Source organism: Oncorhynchus mykiss, chromosome 10, assembly GCF_057628025.1.
Source record: "Oncorhynchus mykiss isolate SJ-2025 chromosome 10, ASM5762802v1, whole genome shotgun sequence".
NCBI classification, from domain to species: Eukaryota; Metazoa; Chordata; class Actinopteri; order Salmoniformes; family Salmonidae; genus Oncorhynchus; species Oncorhynchus mykiss.
The window spans coordinates 21,658,978-21,680,835 of record NC_143031.1 but is presented as its reverse complement, the minus strand read 5'-3'; the positions used below and the strand labels follow the sequence as shown (position 1 = coordinate 21,680,835).

General features: G+C 41.8%; 1 protein-coding gene across 6 annotated transcripts in view; it reads right to left on the bottom strand.

Annotated features, from left to right (window-relative positions):
• Positions 1–967: 967 nt before the first annotated feature.
• Positions 968–21,858, bottom strand: part of LOC110533503 (HMG box transcription factor BBX) — a 44,329-nt gene continuing 23,438 nt past the window's right edge. For 3 of the 6 annotated variants that reach the window (XM_021617770.3, XM_021617771.3, XM_021617772.3), the window contains exons 5-17: positions 13,402–13,603; positions 13,207–13,274; positions 12,862–12,942; positions 12,485–12,565; positions 12,020–12,100; positions 11,825–11,905; positions 9,949–10,735; positions 9,657–9,789; positions 8,671–8,822; positions 8,374–8,463; positions 7,687–7,902; positions 7,310–7,502; positions 968–5,541 (exon numbers count right to left, since the gene is read on the bottom strand). In XM_021617770.3, the coding sequence (XP_021473445.2) occupies positions 5,463–5,541; positions 7,310–7,502; positions 7,687–7,902; positions 8,374–8,463; positions 8,671–8,822; positions 9,657–9,789; positions 9,949–10,735; positions 11,825–11,905; positions 12,020–12,100; positions 12,485–12,565; positions 12,862–12,942; positions 13,207–13,274; positions 13,402–13,603 (2,244 nt within the window). In that variant the 3' untranslated portion in view covers positions 968–5,462. The remainder of the gene's footprint in view (positions 5,542–7,309; positions 7,503–7,686; positions 7,903–8,373; positions 8,464–8,670; positions 8,823–9,656; positions 9,790–9,948; positions 10,736–11,824; positions 11,906–12,019; positions 12,101–12,484; positions 12,566–12,861; positions 12,943–13,206; positions 13,275–13,401; positions 13,604–21,858) is intronic. The other 3 variants (XM_021617777.3, XM_090186139.1, XM_090186141.1) reach the window with 1 other exon arrangement.

Sequence of the window (21,858 nt, the reverse complement as noted above, 5' to 3'; positions counted from 1 at the left end):
AACTTGTTCTCAACTTGCCTACCTGGTTAAATAAAGGTGAAATAAAAAATAAAAATTATGGCAAGTGGTCCAAGTCTTGAGGCAGCAAAGCATCCCCAAACCATCACACTACCACCAACATGCTTGACTGTTGGTTTGAGGTTCTTACTGTGGAATGCAGAGTTTGGTTTTCATCAGACCTAATAGGACCCATGTCTTCCGAAAAGTTCCCCTTTTGACTCATCTGTCCATAGAACATTCTTCCAAGAGTCTTGATGATCATCCAGCTGCTTTTTGGCAAACTTGAGTCAACTTTTTAGATGAATTGGGTCCCGATATGTCTGGCGAAAACCAAACACCTCATACCAACGGTCAAGCATGGTGATCGCTGAGTTAAAGCAGTTCTACATGAAAGTGGGCCAAAATTCCTCCACAGGGATGTGAGAGACTAACACACAGGAAGTGTTTGGTTGCAGTCATTGAGTGTAAGGGGGAAATAACTTTTTCACACAGGAGCATTGTGCGTTGTATAACTTTGTCAATTAAATGAAGAATTATCAACATTGTGTTATGTTCCCTTTATCTAATATTAGGTTTTGATCTGAGAACATTCAGAGTCAGAAATATGCAAAAATAGAGAATCAGAAAGGGGGCAAATACTTATGGCACTGAGGTTAGAGATTACGCTATAGCAGGGGTAGGCAACCCTGTTCCTGGAGTGTCACAGCTACTATTGGATTTTGTCCCAACTATGCACCACACTGAGCTACTTAGCCAATTGATCAGTTCAGTGATTGCTTAAATTCAACACACCTGGTCATGTGCCTGCTGCACACCAGAACCAGGGTTGCCTGTGCTATAGGGTCCAAAGCTTTTTCAAATAGATGATGCCGTGCTGCAATAGAATGCTTATGGTTACTTTAGGAATTGTTCAACAGAATCCAGAAATCACATTTTGATGTTGAAGAGACTGCTGATGTACAAAAGGTTTAATACAGGTTACTTTAATAGGTGTTCAAGGAATAATAGTTGCGTCAGCAGACAGTGTTATGACATACGACTCAGTGGAAGGGGCTGAGGGCGATGGCTAAGGGATCCCTCACTAAGCAGGTGCTTCAGTAAGGCAAGGCTGCATTGAACAACTGGGCTGTAACAATCAAGTCCATACATGTCATGATACAGTACTATTGACATAAATAAGATCGAGCACACATTGTACAAACTATCAGAGGAAACATACTTTAGATCTGATGTCACCTCTTCACAAGAACAAAAGGGAAGCTGTGATCTACATTCCTGTAAAGGGAGAACATTTATATAGTCTTTTTTATCTGGGTGCATATTCAGTTTTTCTATTTTTGTAACTAAAGGAACAACTATAAAAAGGAAATTGTAATAAATAAACTTGAATACAGAGGATTTGGCAATTGTTCTTTGTAATTGCGTGAGTGTCCCTGGTTTCACCCTTTCCTGAAGTGAGAGCCTAATTGAACTGCAGAGAAGAAACAAAACCATCTGGGGTGACACTGTCCCTCACAATTATAAAAACAAACTCTCTCATATTACTAAAAGACATTTGCAGGTAAGTCATAATTACTTACAACCAATGATGTATATATAATCTGATTGACACAGGGAACTGTTTTGAAGCCACTGCGCCTCCATCATGGCACTCCCTCACCATTGTAAAAAATATTTTGGAAGCTAATGAAATGCATTTAATGTCTACATTCGTTTGACACGTTCATTCTATTCAGACACATGAATGCATACTTTTAAATTAAATTGTGAGAAACATCCTTAAAGTACAATTCTTTGAAAGTATTAATGTTACTGTTCCCACTACAACAAAAGGCCATGTAATTGTGTCCTTTAAATATTGTAGAATTCCATTCATTCCTATGGAGTACTGCTTTTCTGAGGAGTGCCAATATGGCTGACTGGTGGCTTCAAAACCTCTCATTGGCCAATCCATAACATCAACAATCCAGGGTTTATATACATGGTTGATTACACCTCCACAGAGTTCACAGCACAGCAGCTGACTCGTCATGAGGCCCATAGGTTGAAACAAACTATTCACCTGTGAAAACAGTCCACCATCGCATACATACACAGTAGAGTCAAGACTTGAATTGGAATTATAAAAATACAGGTACAAAATCGATTACATTCAGGAGACAGTACCAGCACAAAGGGGTATCGTCTATATTTATTTTGATAACTAATCATATAGGAATTTTATAGAGGCATCTTCTAGATGTGGACCCCAGGGAAGAGTAGGTGCTGCTTTAGCAGTAGCTAATGGGAATCATAATAAAATACTAAATACTAGTTAGAAAAGGCTGAGGGTGATACATAATGGCTGATTTTGAAGGGGTTTGTTTTCAACTTAGTTAAAGAATACTTCACTGCATAATTTCATAAGATAGACATGAATACCTGTGTAATCGTTTACATTTACCTCATGATATGGAGGAAGGCTAAACACTCTTAAAAAGGAGAATTATGTGAAAATGGGGGATAAATTAAAATCTTAAGATCATCATGATATCATTTTGGTTTGGGTCATAAGGTGCAAATATTGTCTATTAAAAAGAGGCATTGAAAGGTATCAGTACAGTGTACATCATTCCCACGTGGGGTTTAAGTCTTAGGAAACCCATGAGATATATAGGATTAGTTGTGCTGATATAATATATTTGTTACCTGAAAATCTATACACCATGAAAATGCAGTGCAACTGCAATGCTAACCTTAGTTTTCAATAGAATTGTCATTAAAATACAACTTTCCCCTTTCTTTGGCAAATGTCTGAAAACCACTTGTTATAAGCATGTACATCTCTGCTCTTTTTGGGGAAATAACACCACTGATGTCCATCAGTGGAATAACTATGTGTAGTTTACTGCTTGGACGGTTTTAGTCAGCCTTGAATTTATTCTCTCAAAACTGAAAAGTCTTACATTTATTTTTCAAAGTTTGTTGAAGTTTCTTTTGAGCTCAAAAGTCATGTTTTAGGTCTGCTCGTTCACAGTCCGTTTGTCAGCTTTTAGGGATGAATTAATAAATACAGCGAAGAGAGTCAGCATTGCGCATATCCCTCTACAAGTCAGCCCAATCCTGGAGGGATTTATTCCATATATTTTACATTTATTCTACTTTGTGGCATTATCATCTCTTAGCCAAGACGAAATACCTCCATTGACAATAAGAGGGTAGAGCCTCTAAAGTTCATGCTGTGCCGACAGAACACATCATTCAGACATAGCCCAGAAATGGCAATGCAGTTGCTTTAAGAATACTACCTCAAAAAGGTGAAAACTACCTTTCTAGAAGTAGCGCACCTCATCTCAGTGCACATTTGTTTAACGGGTACAGTAAGCATGGATGCATCACTTTGTGTATGAGATTTTTCACAACAGTCTTAATCCAGTTAACTAGGCCTCAGGAAAGACCACTGAGGTTGGGAACACAAGATAAAGGAGAAATACAAAATCTAGTTCAACAGCATCATAATGCACACAACTCTTAAGTGAAGGAGAAGGCTCCAATGTAATAAGAGAAACTCGAAAAGAAAAAGACAAGGAGAGAAGTGTGATTTACTGCACAACCTAAGAAAAGGAGCATTGGTCAACTTGGAAACAAAAGAGTAATAATAATATGGTAACTTCATGGAGGACATGTCGGTGGGGACTTGCAATGTGAGTTTGTCATACACTACTTTCTCCATCTGATTAGCTTACACCCAGAGCATACGTCAAGAGTCCCCCACTACAGCTCACACACTGTAAACAGAAGAACGGACACAAGGATCTGCTATCTGGATATGGAATGGATGCTAGCCTGTTCTACCTCGGTTAGAACATGCAATAAAACTTTTTATTTTTATTTTTTTTAAACAATGCGTTAAAAGCAATGACCATTGTCTTGTTATTGAAATACGTTCAAAAGCAAAACCTTGATTATTCTGATTGCCTAAGAGTGGACCATTACTTGGCATAAGAAAATATCAAAAGGCCAATAGGAAAAACAAAACGAGGGAAAACACATCACCCTACTAAGAAAAAGTTACATCTTAAAAGCGTCTCCTACTCCTAAAATTTGTGCAGCGTCTGTTAAAAAACTCTTAGGAAACTAGTAGCACACATTTGGATTAGCCTTGAAGATGCTACGCAGACTGCAATAAGATCAAGTATTGACACAAAATGCATTTTCATCATTCAAGTATATTCAAACGGATGTAAGAATTGTGTGAATGGTTGCGTAGTGGATGGGATGGTCGTCAGAAATAAAGAGCAGAGGTTGTGGTACGGTTAGGGTCGCGATGAGAGAGTTAAGGCCATGGAGAACCATTCATTCTATTAGTAACTTTGCTTGTCATCACATTGAGCCCCACTGTAGAGGGTTGAACACCAGGTAAACAGGCAGATTAAGACTGAAAATATGCTAACCAAAGGCCTCCCATCTAAACTTAAACGCAAGCTTAAGTTTAAATGCAAGAGCCTCAATCTGTTGAGTTCAAACTGACCACCGTAGTAGCAGTTGCTAAGCTGGCGTGAAGGCTAGGGATAGATCAGTTTTGAATACATGACGATGGCATCTTAATGGTTGACAGTGGTTACAACGTGCATGGGCGGCATGTAGCCTAGGGGTTAAGAGCTTTGGGCCAGTAACCGAAAGGTTGCTGGTTCAAATCCCCAAGCCGACTAGGTGAAAAATCGATGTGCCCTTGAGCAAGGCACTTAATCCCAATTGCTCTGGATAAGAGTGTCTGCTACATGGCTTAAAAGCTAATGGTCTGGAAGGTTAAGAGGTCTGCTGTATCTATAGACCACACTAAATAGTCAAATTAAAATTAAAGGTACACAAGTAAGGTCTGTGTATCTTGGAACCCTTTCAGTCACGAGGACTATCTACTCAGGCTGTGTTAGTTTAAGTTCAAGCATGAAGGCGTGCGGGAAAACACAATATCTGACTCATCCTACGTCGAGGTATGCTAGGTGGAATCTTTGCGAAACAGTGTGGTTGAAATGGAAGATGTTATCGTACGTGTGTAAATTTCCTTTCTTTTTTTAAATGCAATTTTTGTTAGCAAAACTTGACCTTTAAAATTGCGTAATATCAGACAAAGGTTACACGTTAACACAACTACCTCTAACGGAGAAGGAAGCCATGCTCTCAGGGACTGGTCTTCCTCTTCCACAGGGTCCTCTAGGCAGGAGTGTCTAGGAATGAGGGGCGATATGACCTCCTACTGCCAAGAGAAGGGTTCAGGAGAACACTGAGAAGGTCAGTTCACCCACTCTTTCCCCCTCAGACCAGAGCTCTAGAGCTAGTTTCACCACATAGGGGTCCATCAACGAGTCACATTCTGTCTCTTTCCTTCCTTCCAGGACAGGATGAGGAGTTGGAGGTTAAAAAGTTTAAACGAACAAGCGAGCATCTATTTTGTTTTGCCGGAGGCAAGAGGCTCCTCCACTTCATTGGTCAGCGCAGGAGATGAGCAAAGGGGTCTTGGCCATGTCTTTCTTCTGGCTGTCACCAATCACATGCTGGCCTCTGAGATAGGAGGAAGAGAATAAGGTAAAGGTTAAAACTTCTTATGGCTTAGATATCGCTACCGGGATCGATATGACAACAGCCAGTGAAAGTGCAGGGTGCCAAATTCAAACAGAAATCTCTGATTCCTCAAACATACATGTATCAAGCATACAAGTATTTTACACCATTTTAAAAGATAAACTTGTTGTTAATCCCACCGCAGTGTCCGATTTCAAAAAGGCTTTACGACGAAAGCACACCAAACGATTATGTTAGGTGAGTGCCTAGTCACAGAAAAACAAAGCCATTTTTCCAGCCAAAGAGAGAAAAGCAGAAATAGAGAAAATGAATCACTAACCTTTGATGATCTTCATCAGATGATACTCATAGGACTTCATGTTACACAATACATGTATGTTTTGTTCGAATAAAGTTCATATTTACATCCGGTGATTTTGCAGAGAGCCACATCAATTTACAGAAATACTCATAATAAACATTAATAAAAGATAAAAGTGTTAATCATGGAATTATAGATCCACTTCTCCTTAATGCAACCGCTGTGTCAGATTTTAAAAAATGTTTACGGAAAAAGCTAACCATGCAATAATGTGAGTACAGCGCTCAGACACAAAAACAAGCCATACAAATATCCGCCATGTTGTGGAGTCAACAGAAGTCAGAAATAGCATTATAAATATTCACTTACCTTTGATGATCTTCATCAGAATGCACTCCCAGGAATCCCAGTGCCACAATAAATGTTTGTTTTGTTTGATAAAGTCCATAATGTATGTCCAAATACCTTTTTGTTGTTCATGCATTTAGTTCACAAATCCAAATTCATGAGGCGCGATCACTAGGTCCAGACGAAAATGCAAAAAGTTCCGTTACAGTCCGTAGAAACATGTCAAATGATGTATAGAATCAATCTTTGGGATGTTTTTAACATAAATCTTCAATAATGTTCCAACTGGAGAATTCCTTTATCTTCAGAAATGCAATGGAACGTAGGTCGCTCACACGGGAGTGTGCGTGATCAGCTCATGCCAGACACCTGGTTGAAAGAGCTCTCATTCCCTCCTCCTTCATAGTAGAAGCCTGAAACAAGGTTCTAAAGACTGTTGACATCTAGTGGAAGCCTTAGGAAGTGCAATATAACATCCAAGCTACTCAATACTGCCCCCCAGCCATAAGACGTTTTAACAAATCAAGGTCTGTACTTTTTGTTCTTGGAAAAGACTTGTGGTGTGGCATTTGTGTTGGGCCAATGGTTTGTTGTCTGGTTAGTGAAGACATGTCAAACTCAATTCCTGGAGGCCCGTGTGTCTTCAGGCTTTGGCTCCTCCGTTGTACTTGATTGGTAAATTAAGGTAATTAATTAGTTAGGAACTCTGCACCTGATTATCTTGGTTACAATTGCACACAAATTGAAAGGTAATAATTGTATTTATTTAACCTTTATTTAACTAGGCACGTCAGTTAAGAACAAATTCTTATTTACAATGATGGCCTACCCCGGCCAAACCCTAACGACGCTGGGCCAATTGTGAGCAGCCCTATGGGACTCCCAATCACGGCCGGTTGTGCTACAGCCTGGAATCGAACCAGCGTCTGTAGTGATGCCTCTAGCACTGAGATGCTGCGCTACTTGGGAGCCCTAATAAAACATGGCACATTCAAAGTGTACAGAGAAATTTTAAACACAGGGGGTTTCAAAAAGTTTAAAAGCATAAGAACCTTGAAGCAAAGGTGCATCCCATGTCATATATTTAAGTCTGCCTACCTGTGAATGTTCTCCATGGCTGCCACCTCTGCAAGGGCAGCCAGGCTAAAGAAGGCAGGCAGGTCTTCAGGTGCACTGCTCCTGTCCGCTTCCTCTTGCTTGGATGCGTTGTAACACCCTGTTTCATTGCATAAAGTATCTTGGGATAATGGCTTGTCATCCTGCTCCGGGGTCAGGTCCCTGGCTTTGTCCTCTGTGTTAAAATGGACCAAAGAAGATAATTCAAAATGGTATGGACAGAACAACGCTCGTTGCTACCTGGTTTCTGTAATTTGTAATGGTTAAAAAAAACATTTGGCATTTTCTAGCTCACATATTTACTTAAATCCAATGTATTTGATAATGTGCAGAATAAACTATTAGGAAAGACCATTCACCTTCGGCTGGGGATACCCTGCCGTCGGCCGAGCGCACCAAGTGGGTGATCTTGCTCTTCCTGGCCTTCCTTTTCTGGCTGCCCACTGGCACACTAGGGCTAGTTCCCATGGCTTCTGGGTTTAGCATGGCAGTGGCACAGGGGGCTGGGCTCGGCTTTGCCTTGGTGGCCTTGGCAGCCGAGTCTAACATGGGGGAGTCACTACGCATCGCTATGTCTGAGAAGAGAGGGGAAACATGGGGCACAAATCTTTTTTTAAAGAGCCATTTTAGAATTCTTCCACTCAAATTCTAACTTGAGATCTGGGCACCAAACATCAAAGTAAATCATGAATTGACTGAAAAAATGGTTTTGTCCGAAACCCTGTTCTGCTAGATGGCATGCATAGGATATGACTTTTTCATTTACGCTAACAACTAAAGAGAGAATGTTTTAAATGTATCTAAAAATCAAAGTGTCTAGATTTACTGTGTCAAGTGATCTTTTAAAAATAATGGCTTTGGTATGAGGTAAGCATATGGTAGCAGGGGTCATAATGCAATATAAGCGTATGGTACTTACATGGTCCATTTTTACATTGAGTAATGTATCCATTGTCTCCAACTATTTGTAAATATCATGCCAAGAACATTCACAACTGGATTAAATAGTGCACACACATATTACATTACATGATGCTCTAATTCACCTTTATCCAAAGTATTGGGCTTCTTCTTTTTCTCCTTGTAATTGCTAACAATCTTGTGGAATAAAGTATTTTTCTGAGATGGAGATTGACCTGATATAACAAAAAAGAAACAAAAAGAGACCAGAGAATGGCATGCAATGTTAAATGGTAACAAGGTCTTTTTTTTTGTTGTCATGATTGAGTGGTCAGGTTTCTGAAAGTGAGGAGCAAAATGAGCGGTATGGGGTATGGATGGGAATGGGGAGTTAAAACATATTGAAACCTTTGGTGAACATTCCGGTGACATTTTCTGCTCACCCTTGGCAGGTTTCGGAGGTTGTTCCTCCGGTGCGGTGCTAATGTCAGTTTTCTTCTTGGTGACGACGGTGCTCTTTTTGTCGAATGTCAGAGGGCTGTACTGCGGCAGGCTGTTGAACTTCTTCTCAAACTCCTCCTCTAGTTTCCCCAAACTGCAAAGGTGATACATGTTGTTGATTAGATACAGGAGGAACATGCCCACAGCCATTTTCCAGGCCTTCATCATGCGGAAACACAGTGCCATTTGTTTGTCCCCGTTGATTTTTATATTTCTATAGAAATGCCAACACAATAATAGCTTTTTTCCAAGTTCCCTCTTGCGTGTTTCAAGAGTGCTTTGATCAGATAAGTAAGCTCCACTGTTGCTATATTTTAATTACTGAGTGGTGGGAACTTTGTTTTTGGTTTGTCTACTTTTCTTAAACCGAAGAGGAAACAAAAACCGAAGATTGGTTCATCAGCCTAAGAACTGGCTCATTATCCAAGAAGGGCTTGAATTAAACATTCACTTTTGGGAACCCCTAAAACTATTAATGGGCTGAACCAATCTTAATATTCTTAATGCTTATAGAGGTGCCAAAATGAAAAATATCAAACACTTATGGGGTGCCCATAACTTAAACTGAGCGGCTATTTGCTCTCTCTTCAGGGGTTCCTCACAGGAAGATGTTAACTTGGACACAGAGGACTCCATCACACCACAAAGAAAGTGGAGCTAGTGATGAAATAGACATATTTTTATTTCAGTATTTGTCATCATCCAACAATTCACTAATAGAACAGACTTGCAGCGTAAATTCAAAGAGCAACAAGCCACGAGTGCACATAGCCAATCTTCCGTCACTCACTTCAATAACAACAAACGTGAATCCTTGCATGACGAATGTGCCCCTTGAGAAATGGGATTATTGTCTGTTCACTATATTCTGCTCCCATTAGTGATCTTTCAGTGATAAGGGTAAATTGGTCTTGGACAGACAACTCACCCTGGCGCGGTCTCGTCTTTGGATTTGGACTTCTTAAGCTTCTTGAAATTACTGGGTCCCATCTGTGAGAAAGCCCAGGTCTCGTCAATCCAGCCTCCTTCATCAGATGCACTTCGAAAAGAACCTCTTTTGCCTAATTAACACGCACACACATACACACACTTACTTACTTTAGAGTAGCCACCAGTACAATTAAGTTAAAACCCTGGGTCTTGCTCGGAATGGGCATAAATCAGCAGCATATTAAGATAGTAATTGTGGAGACAGGGTAGGGGGGGTTACTAATGCGTACCTCTGTCCACGTTGGCCCTCAGTGAGGTCAGCATCCCTTCCGACACCAGGGTCTTGTACAGCGCCCCCTTGCAGCTTCTCTCAGACTTTCTGGAGCCACACCCCTCTGCGTTGGCCTCCAGTTCCCTCTCCCCGACTTTGTGCTTAATCTGCGGGGGGCTGGGAGGGGAGGTGGGCTCCTCCGTGCTGCTGCTAATATTGGCCTCCTTAGCCTCTATCTTGGGGCTTGCTGGATTCACCACTGTCTCCACTGTCAATGGAAGCTCTGTGCGTCCGTCGTCCTCTTTGTCCTTCACATTTCTCTCATCTTCCTTAGCCTTCAGGGGCCTCTTGGCTTTGGGCTTGGCCCTCTTTTTGGGTGAGCTGGACTCTACCAGAATGGTAACGGCGGCAGTGCGAGCCTTCTTCTTGGGCATATCCTCCTCGGCATCGCCCCATGCCCCTTTAGCCACGGCTTCGATAGTGTAGAAGAGGCTCTCCAACTCTGACTCGGATGAAGGTCGCTTCTTGAGGGTCTTTTTGGGTGAGCCGGGACCAGGGCTCTTGTCTTTGTCCACCACTTTGGGCGCCTCTCTGGTGCTGCCGTCTTTCTTCCTTTTGATTATGGCTGCTTGGCCTCTGAGCAGCAGGAGACTAGCATCGGTCGGCATGGAGGAAGACGGGGGAAAGGAGAGAGGAAGATCAGGGGTGTTGTCCCCAGCCTCCTCTACCACAGTCTCAGTTTTGATGTGTGGGGTGCAGGTATCGTCCTGTGTCTCCATCTTCCCTGCCTCGGAGGCCAAGCACATCTACACAAAACAAAACAGTTCACATGCAATCTTTGGACAATAAAATCGACGAGTTGCGTGGAAGATTAAACTACCAACGGGACATTAAAAACAAACATCTTATGCTTCAGAGTCGTGACTGAACGACGACAGCATACAGCTGGCTGGTTATATGATGTACCGGCAGGATAGAACAGCGGTGTCTGGTAAGACAAGGGGCGGCAGTCTATGTATTTTTGTATACAACAGCTGGTGCATAATATCTAAGGAATTCTAGAGCTATTGCTCGCCTGAGGTAGAGTATCTCATGATAAGCTGTAGACGACACTACCTACCGAGAGAGTTTTCATCTGTATTCTTTGTAGCTCTTTACATATCACCACAGTCAGAGGCTGGCACTAAGACAGATTTGAATGAGCTGTATTCCGCCATAAGCAAATAAGAAAACGCTCATCCAGGCGGCGCTCCTAGTAGCCAGGGACTTTAATACAGGGAAATACGTTTAACGTTAAATAAGTTTTACCACATTTCTATCAGCATGTTAAATGTGCAACCAGAGGGAAAATAACAAGAGGCTTCTAAACGTCTTCTACCCCCAAGCCATAAGACTCCTGAACATCTAGTCAAATGGCTACACAGACTATTTGCAGTGCCCCCCCCCTTTACACCACTGCTACTCTGTTGTCATCTATGCATAGTCACTTTAATAACCCTACCTACATGTACATACTACCTCAAATAACCGGTGCCCTCGCACATTGATTCTGTATCAGTACACCCCTGTATATAGATATAGTATTGCTAATGTTATTTTACTGCTGCTTTTTAATTACTTGTTACTTTTATTTATTATTCTTATCCATATTTTTTAAAACTGCATTGTTGGTTAGGGGCTCGTAAGTAAGCATTTCACTGTAAGGTGAAATTCGCCGCATTGTATTCGGCACATGTGACTAATACAATTTGATATGAAACTAACATTTCAGTAGTCATATCGATGTGAAAGTGCTGGAGCTAACTATGAATCATTTCGACTGTAGGGTATTTCAAGAGTTCAATAGTATCAAAATGGACTTAAATGGAACCATAATGAGGGAGGGCCTGCAGTACCTCAGCAAGCTGGAAGAGAGCGGACTGGCCACACTGCTTTCCCTCTGGTGCAGTCGACTGGCTCGAATCAGAGGAGATCTGCTTTGATACACAACAGAGGAGAATTTGACAATACATCATAAAAGACAATACAACAGCATTATAGAGTATGTAGTAGTGTGGAGTGGCAGACTTGAGACAGTGTAATGACTATACCTCTGCCAGTTGAAAAAGAGGGGACTTGACATTGGCAGTGGGTACGTCAGGCTTTCCCTGCTGTGAGGTTCCAGACCACATCTGAGGAAAAAGGTGAATGAGAAAATGGATAAGATCCTGGGCTTATGCATGTTCATATTTGTGACTTTGTACTAAACAGTATAGTATGGTTATTAGAGAGTAAATGCTTTCATTTGTGCCCTCCCTTAAGGCATACCCGCACTGGTAATAGCCAATAGTGTCAGTATTTGAATTTTGTTGTTGTGGATTTCAGTAAGCAGGAAGATATCCCACTCAGTTTAAAAACAAACTACTTAAGAGTGCATTTCAATAGCATGTAGAATGATTGAAGTCCATACATATGCAAGTATGCTTAGCAGTTGGCAGATCGCCTATAAAAATGTTACAGGCCAATAACATTGAGCTAAATCATATGTAGACAAGCCTTTCCCTAAGAATACCCACTTCAGCCTGGTCCTCCCAACTCAAGGGCTTCCCTTTGCCAGCTGTGTCCATTAAACTCGGCTGACGCGTGCTGGAAGAGATCTGAAAAGGGACACAATTGAGGGTTGGCTGACCCATTTAAACAGGAATGAGCCTCACTTCCTTGTGCCACCATTTTAGGGAATGGTATAATGTTATGTGATGTGTTGGGTATTGTAAGAGCAAACCAAACCATTTATATGCAAATAGACAATGCATCTAATTTAGGCTATTTTCGATACACATGCGCATATAGGCAAATCTATAAACTGTTGTATCAGAGCGTATTTGCCGTAACAGCCCTATGTAATAGTTACAAGAGGTTAAAGAGAAAACATTCCCATTTCAGGTGGTTTTACCTCAGCAAGTTGGAATAGGGAGGATTTATCAGGGTACTTAGTGACATCTGTGGCTCCAGATTGTGATGAGCTGGAGGAAATCTGTGGAGGTTCAATTCATACATCTTCAAATTTGTATCTCACAGTGCTTTTACAACACATGTGAGAATTACTTAAGTGCCTCAGATATATTTCCACTAAAACTATGATTTCTAGATTAAAATTGTGCTACAACAACAAGGATAAACTCACTAGACTGGGCCTTTTCATAAATTGTCTCAAAGACCCTTAGATAACCCTCTGAAGTCCTCCGGTTGTTAATTTTTGCACTACAGTCCAGGATATAGTGGATATGACATGACATACCTCTCTGGCAGTAAGGGCATGCTCCCCAGCCAACAGTAGCATACTTAGGCCACCCATCTTTGTGGGATCTGGGAAGACACAAAATAAAAGCTAGTTAGAATATATTTTTACAAATTTGACATTCTTTAGTGGCAGCTATGCCGAGACATTACATGTTTAATTAGCCTTTTTACCAGAAATGGAAACTTGACGCACCTGCCATGGCGAAATTAAGCTGTGGTGTGCTGTCAGTCTTGGGCAGTTTCTTGGCAGTGGCACAGCCCTTAGGGGAGTTGGAAGGGAAGGACCACACTTTATTGCGGGTGTTGCTGACAGTGTGGCAGGGGCTCTTGACTGGCTTGTTGGTGGCAGGGCACCACTTGTAGCCCGGGTTAGCCTTCATGAAGGCATCCTTGTACTGGAAAACGACAACGCCAGAAAGGTTATCAGCAAAAGCACACAGGAAATAATACTATAGCAAAATGCAGCATTTACTGAAAAACACAGTGGAGGCTCAGAGGAGGATGGGGAGGACCTTCCTACACAGTGAATTTGATAAAAATAGTGAAACATAGATTAAACTATAATAATAAATATGAAATAATATTATACATCACACATACATACATGTATACACGTCACCAAATAATCAATGAAAAAAAACACTGTTTTGCAATGAAGGTCTACAGTAGCCTTAACAGCACCTTCTAGGGTAGCCGGAGGGGATTTTCCAACCTCATCTGGGTACATTGAATCCAATACAAAACCTAGGAGGCTCATGGTTCTCACCCCCTCCCATAGACTTACATTCCTCATGAAGCTGGTTGAGAGAATTCCAAGAGTGTGCAAAGCTGTCATCAAGGCAAAGGGTGACTACTCTGTTCCAGACGTCCTAGATGACCAATTCTCATAGCTTTTAGCTGTACCCTTATCCTACTCGTCCTCTGTTCCTCTGGTGATGTAGAGGTGAATCCAGGCCCTGCAGTGACTAGCTCCACTCCTATTCCCCAGGTGCTCTCTTTTGATGACTTCTGTAACCGTAATAGCCTTGGTTTCATGCATATTAACATTAGAAGCCTCCTCCCTAAGTTTGTTTTATTCACTGCTTTAGCGCACTCTGCCAACTCGGATGTCCTAGCCATGTCTGAATCATGGCTTAGGAAGACCACCAAAAACTCTGAAATCTCCATCCCTATCTACAACATTTTCAGACAAGATAGAACGACCAAAGGGGGCGGTGTTGCAATCTACTGCATCCGTAATGGGTCAGCGGTCAAACGACCTCCACTCATCACTGTCAAACGCTCCCTGAAACACTTCAGTGAGCAGGCCTTTCTAATCGACCTGGCCCGGGTATCCTGGAAAGATATTGACCTCATCCCGTCAGTAGAGAATGCCTGGTTATTTTTTTTTAAATGCCTTCCTCACCATCTTAAATACATTTAGAACCACAAACAGATATAGCCCTTGTTTCTCTCCAGACCTGACTGCCCTTAACTTCTCTAGGGTAAGGGGCAGCATTCGGAATTTTGGATGAAAAGCATGCCCATATTAAACTGCCTTCTACTCGAGCCCAGAAGATATGATATGCATATAATTGATAGATTTGGATAGAAAACACTAAAGTTTCCAAAACTGTTAAAATAGTGTCTGTGAGTATAACAGAACTGATGTGGCAGGCAAAAGTAGGTTTATTTTTGGTTTTGTATTTTTTAATTCAATGCCATTACAGTATCCATTGACTTTGGACTCAAATTGCAGTTCCTATGCTTTCCACTAGATGTCAACAGTCTTTAGAAATTGTTTCAGTCTTGTATTCTGAAAAATGAGGGAGTAAGAGCAGTCGGAATAAGTGGACCCTGCCGTGTCAAAGAGCTTTTTCATGCGCGCGACCGAGACAGTGCCTTTCTTGTTTACCTTTTATATTGACGACGTTATTGTCCGGTTGAAATATTATCGATTATTTAGTCTAAAAACAACCTGAGGATTGAATATAAACATCGTTTGACATGTTTCTATGAACTTCACAGATACAATTTGGATTTTTTGTCTGCCTGTTTTGACTGCGTTTGAGCCTGTGGATTGCTGAAGAAAACGCGCAAACAAAAAGGAGGTTTTTGGATATAAAGAGACTTTATCGAACAAAAGGAACATTTATTGAGTAAATTAATGTCTTCTGAGTGCCACCTTATGAAGATCATCAAAGGTAAGGAATTAATTTTCTCTCTATTTCTGACTTGTGTAACTCTTTTACTTGGCTGGTTACTGTTTGTAATGACTTGTCTGCTGGGTTATGTTCTCAAATAATCGTAAGGTATGCTTTCGCCGTAAAGCATTTTTTAAATCTGACACCGTGGTTGGATTCACAGGAAGTTAATCTTTAAACCTATGTAAAATATGTTTTGTTTTATGAATTTTTACAATGAGTATTTCTGTATTTGAATTTGGCACTCTGCCAGCGTCCCACATGCCCTAGAGTGGTTAACCAACACAAAAACATCCTATGGCGTTCTGCATTAGCATCAAACAGCCCCCATGATATGCAACTTTTCAGGGAAGTTAGAAACCAATATACACAGGCAGTTAGAAAAGCCAAGGCTAGCTTTTTCAAGCAGAAATTTGCTTCCTGCAACACAAACTCAAAAAAGTCCATGGAGAATAAGAACACCTCCTCCCAGCTGCCCACTGCACTGAGGATAGGTCACCACCGATAAATCCACTATAATTGAGAATTTCAATGAGCATTTTTCTACGGCTGGCCATGCTTTCCACCTGGCTACCCCTACCCCGGTCAACAGCACTACACCCCCCACAGCAACTCGCCCAAGCCTTCCCCATTTCTCCTTCTCCCAAATCCAGTCAGCTGATGTTTTGAAAGAGCTGCAAAATCTGGACCCCTACAAATCAGCCGGGCTAGACAATCTGGACCCTTTCTTTCAAAAATTATCTGCAGAAAAAGTTGCAACCCCTATTACTAGCCTGTTCAACCTCTTTTGTGTTGTCTGAGATTCCGAAAGATTGGAAAGCTGCCGCAGTCATTCCCCTCTTCAAAGGGGGTGACACTCTAGACCCAAACTGCTACAGACCTATATCTACCCTACCCTGTCTTTCTAAAGTATTTGAAAGCCAAGTTAACAAACAGATTACCCACCATTTTGAATCCCACCGTACCTTCTCCGCTATGCAATCTGGTTTCAGAGCTGGTCATGGGTGCACCACAGCCACGCTCAAGGTCCTAAACGACATCCTAACCGCCATCGATAAGAGACATTACTGTGCAACCGTATTCATTGACCTGGCCAAGGCTTTTGACTCTGTCAATCACCACATCCTCATCGGCAGACTCGATAGCCTTGGTTTCTCAAATGGTTGCCTCACCTGGTTCACCAACTACTTCTCTGATAGAGTTCAGTGTGTCAAATCGGAGGGCCTATTGTCTGGGCCTCTGGCAGTCTCTATGGGGGTGCCACAGGGTTCAATTCTTGGGCAGACTCTCTTCTCCGTATACATCAATGATGTTGCTCTTGCTACTGGTGAGTATCTGATCCACCTCTACGCAGACGACACCATTCTGTATACTTCTGGCCCGTCTTAGGACACTGTGTTTATAACCCTCCAGGCAAGCTTCAATGCCCTACAACTCTCCATCCGTGGCCTCCAACTGCTCTTAAATACAAATAAAACTAAATGCATGCTTTGCAAGCGATCACTGCCTGCACCTGCCCGCCCGTCCAGCATCACTACTCTGGGCGGTTCAGACTTAGAATATGTGGACAACTACAAATACCTAGGTGTCTGGTTAGACTAAACTCTCCTTCCAGACTCACATCAAACATCTCCAATCCAAAGTGAAATCTAGAATTGGCTTCCTATTTCGCAACAAAGCATCCTTCACTCATGCTTCCAAACATACCCTCGTTAAAACTGACCATCCTATCGATCCTCGACTTCGGCGATGTCATTTACATAATAGCCTCCAATACCCTACTCAATAATTTGGATGCAGTCTATCACAGTGCCATCCGTTTTGTCACCAAAGCCCCATATACTACCTACCACTGCGACCTGTACGCTCTCGTTGGCTGGCCCTCGCTTCACACTCGTCGCCAAACCCACCGGCTCCAGGTCATCTACAAGACTCTGCTAGGTAAAGTCCCCCCTTATCTCAGCTCGCTGGTCACCATAGCAGCACCCACCTGTAGCACACGCTCCAGCAGGTATATCTCTCTGGTCACCCCCAAAACCAATTCCTCCTTTGGCGCCTCTCCTTCCAGTTCTCTGCTGCCAATGACTGGATCGAACTACAAAAATCTCTGAAACTGGAAACACTTATCTCCCTCACTAGCTTTAAGCACCAGCTGTCAGTGCAGCTCACAGATTACTGCACCTGTACATAGCCCATCTATAATTTAGCCCAAACAACTACCTCTTCCCCTACTGTATTTTTATTTTTCTCCTTTGCACCCCATTATTTCTACTTTGCATTCTTCCACTGCAAATCGACCATTCCAGTGTGTTACTTGCTATATTGTATTTACTTCGCCAACATGGCCTTTTTTTTGTTGCCTTTACCTCCCTTATCTTACCTCACTTGCTCACATTGTAAATAGACTTATTTTTCTATTGTATTATTGACTGCATGTTTGTTTTACTCCATGTGTAACTCTGTGTTGTTGTATGTGTCGAACTGCTTTGCTTTATCTTGGCCAGGTCGCAAATGTAAATGAGAACTTGTTCTCAACCTGCCTACCTGGTTAAATAAAAGGTGAAATAAAAATAAATAAATAAATAACTTTGAAGAATCGTTTAACACTTTTTTGGTTCCTACATGATTCCATGTGTTATTTCATAGTTTTGATGTCTTCACTATTATTATGCAATATAGAAAATAGTAAAAATGTGTGCGTGTGTGTGTGTATATAGATATATTACACACACACACACACACACACACATACGCACACACGCACGCAGTGGGGCAAAAATCACATTGTAGGATTTTTAATGAATTTATTTGCAAATTATGGTGGAAAATAAGTATTTGGTCAATAACAAAAGTTTATCTCAATACTTTGTTATATACCCTTTGTTGGCAATGACAGAGGTCAAACGTTTTCTGTAAGTCTTCACAAGGTTTTCACACACTGTTGCTTGTATTTTGGTCCATTCCTCCATGCAGATCTCCTCTAGAGCAGTGATATTTTGGGGCAGTTGCTGGGCAACACGGACTTTCAACTCCCTCCAAAGATTTTCTATGGGGTTGAGATCTGGAGACTGGCTAGGCCACTCCAGGACCTTGAAATGCTTCTTACGAAGCCACTCCTTTGTTGCCCGGGCGGTGTGTTTGGGATCATTGTCATGCTGGAAGACCCAGCCACGTTTCATCTGCAATGCCCTTGCTGATGGAAGGAGGTTTTCACTCAAAAAAAGTTTTTACCAAAAAGTTATATTTTGGTTTCATCTGACCATATGACATTCTCCAATCTTCTTCTGGATCATCCAAATGCACTCTAGCATTTCAGCACTTCAGACGGGCCTGGACATGTACTGGCTTAAGCAGGGGGACACATCTGGCACTGCAGGATTTGAGTCCCTGGAGGCATAGTGTGTTACTGGTGGTAGGCTTTGTTACTTTGGTCCCAGCTCTCTGCAGGTTATTCACTAGGTCCCCCCGTGTGGTTCTGGGATTTTTGCTCACCGTTCTTGTGATCATTTTGACCACACGGGGTGAGATCTTGCGTGGAGCCCCAGATCAAGGGAGATTATCAGTGGTCTTGTATGTCTTCCATTTCCTAATAATTGCTCCCACAGTTGATTTCTTCAAACCAAGCTGCTTACAGATTGCAGATTCAGTCTTCCCAGCCTGGTGCAGGCCTACAATTTTGTTTCTGGTGTCCTTTGACAGCTCTTTGGTCTTGGCCATAGTGGAGTTTGGAGTGTGACTGTTTGAGGTTGTGGACAGGTGTCTTTTATACTGATAACAAGTTCAAACAGGTGCCATTAATACAGTGGAGGACAGAGGAGCCTCTTAAAGAAGAAGTTACAGGTCTGTGAGAGCCAGAAATATTGCTTGTTTGTAGGTGACCAAATACTTATTTTCCACCATAATTTGCAAATAAATTCATTAAAAATCCTACAATGTGATTTTTTTGATTTTTTTCTGTCATAGTTGTAGTGTACCTATGATGAAAATTACAGGGCTCTCTCATATTTTTAACTGGGAGAACTTGCACAATTGGTGGCTGACTAAATACTTTTTTGCCCCACTGTATGTCTCTTGTCTGAGCATTTGAATAGCAACTCAATTTTTGCATAGAGACAACCCTGTATTGTCGTCTTGCCTCTTTGATTGCCTTACAGAGGTCATAGCTGCTCTGTACACGTCCATGTTCCCAGTCATATTGCCGTGACTAAATGTGGTGGTTCGGTAGTGGACTCAAAGAGAGAGAAAGATAATAATTGAAAAGTTTTGAATATATCCCTTCCTTCAAAAAAATTTGAAGCAGCTGAGAGAGAGCTAGCTAAATTTCATTGTATTTTTCTTCTTCATATTTTACCTTTCATTTACTGAGTTAAAGCAGCTAATTTAGCCTAATGTTACTCAACAACCTGACTCACACAGAGAGAAATTATATTTATGTTAGCTAGTTGGCTTAGACTGTCCAACACAGCAACTCTTCCAAGTCAATGTAAGCTTTGGTTTTATACATTTATTGCCACCGGGCCCGCCGGTGTAACTACTAAATGTACACTCACTGTACTGTGTGATTGTGCACATGGATTGGATGTTTACTAACACGATAGTTAAACTTTGTTGACTATAACATTATGGTGACAAAAATGTAGGCTGTGTAGCGGTTATGGTATGAAGGTTTGGCTTGGGGAAGTTTTTGTGACTGGTCACAGACAGCTGTTGTGTTGTGCACTGAAGTCCACAAGCAATGGGAAAAGGTAAGAGAAGAGTGTATCATCTCTTTTCGCATCTATGCAATGAGCTAAGTGATGATGCTGTATGTGGCTGCTATGAAAGTGAACTGTGTGTGGAGGTGATCAGTGGTGTATTCATTCTAACGATTCTGTTGAAAAATATGGAAGCAAATGGAATGAAACGTGGAGGGACCTACCTGAATTTGTTTTAGTTCCAAAACGTAACTGGTTGTACTAACGATTACACCCCAGATCAGCCAAGAGTATGAAAGGTGATATTAAATGTGTCACTGTCTGTCACGTTAATTACTCTCAATTTTTCTCTCGACTTGTGTACATGTTATAAATGTTCCTTTGTAGGCTAGTTTGTAGCAACCTCATGATGGGTATAGGGCAAATTTGAGTATCATGTAGTAGCCTAAACCTATTAATGCTACATTGAGCTGGGTGAATGGAATATAAATGCCAGTCATCCAATATGCTGTAATAGAAATAAGATCATGCTCATAAAAAAAAAAAAAACAATCGTCCTCCCTAATCTTAAAAGTTACCGACCGCCACTGCTGAAGAAGTGTTACATAACAGAACTTTCATATTTGGCTGGACTTCATTTGCATAGAGACAATCCAAAACAAGCTACAGGAGACTCATTCAGTAGTGTGCATACATTGTCGCTTTAGTTTCATGACCTATAAAAGGTACTAGAAAGATAGATAATGCATGTCTTACATGTCTTAGTATGGCTACGACACTCCAGTTTCAAATGAGTTTGTGATCCTGTGTTGTAACTCTTGATCAGCTTCAGGGTTAATTCTATCTGAATTCTAAATCAAATGATATTGTTTTCTTAGAGAAACAGTAAGGGGTGAACTCTAACATGCTGACCACACCGCTCGTGTCATGTGCGCAGCAAAATAAATGTACACATATGCTTACACGTACAATCATTGCACCCACAATGCTTGCGCACATCACTGAGCGTCTGCGTAGACAGGCGCTAAAATAGAACTTGGTTCTATTTGTGACCCTTCACAAGCTGCAAGTCCCGCCTCTCCCTTCTCCTCATTGGTTTTTAGGACCATATACCCACGTGGGTGATTGAAAGATGAACTGAGGTCCACACTCCAGTTCAGTTGGTGGTGGTAATGCACCCAAAAGTTGGTTGCAGGGCTTCCCGAGTGGCGCAGTGCTCTAGCTGTGCCACTAGAGATTCTGGGTTCGAGTCCAGGCTCTGTCGCAGCCGGCCGCGACCGGGAGGCCCATGGGGCGGCGCACAATTGGCCCAGCGTCGTCCAGGTTACGGAGATACCCTTGTCTCATCGCGCACTAGCGACTCCTGTGGCGGGCCGTGCATAGTGCACGCTGACACGGTCGCCAGGTGTGACACATTGGTGCGGCTTGATTCTGGGTTGGATGGGAATTGTGTCAAGAAGCAGCGCGGCTTGGTTGGGTTGTGTTTCGGAGGACGCGTGGCTCTCGACCTTCGCCTCTCCCGAGTCCGTACAGGAGTTGCAGCGATGAAACAAGACTGTAACTACTACCAATTGGACACCACAAAATTGGGGAGTAAAAAAGGGGTGAAAAATACATCTTTTTTTTTTTTTTATTGGTTGCCAACCGTCATATAAAGTCCAAAGAAGAAGAAGCCTGAAGGAGATATATCTAGAAACAAACTCTGTTTACCCTTTTATCTGTGGATTAATTGTCAGAGTGGAGGACCTTGTTTATTTCATGTAAAATAACAAC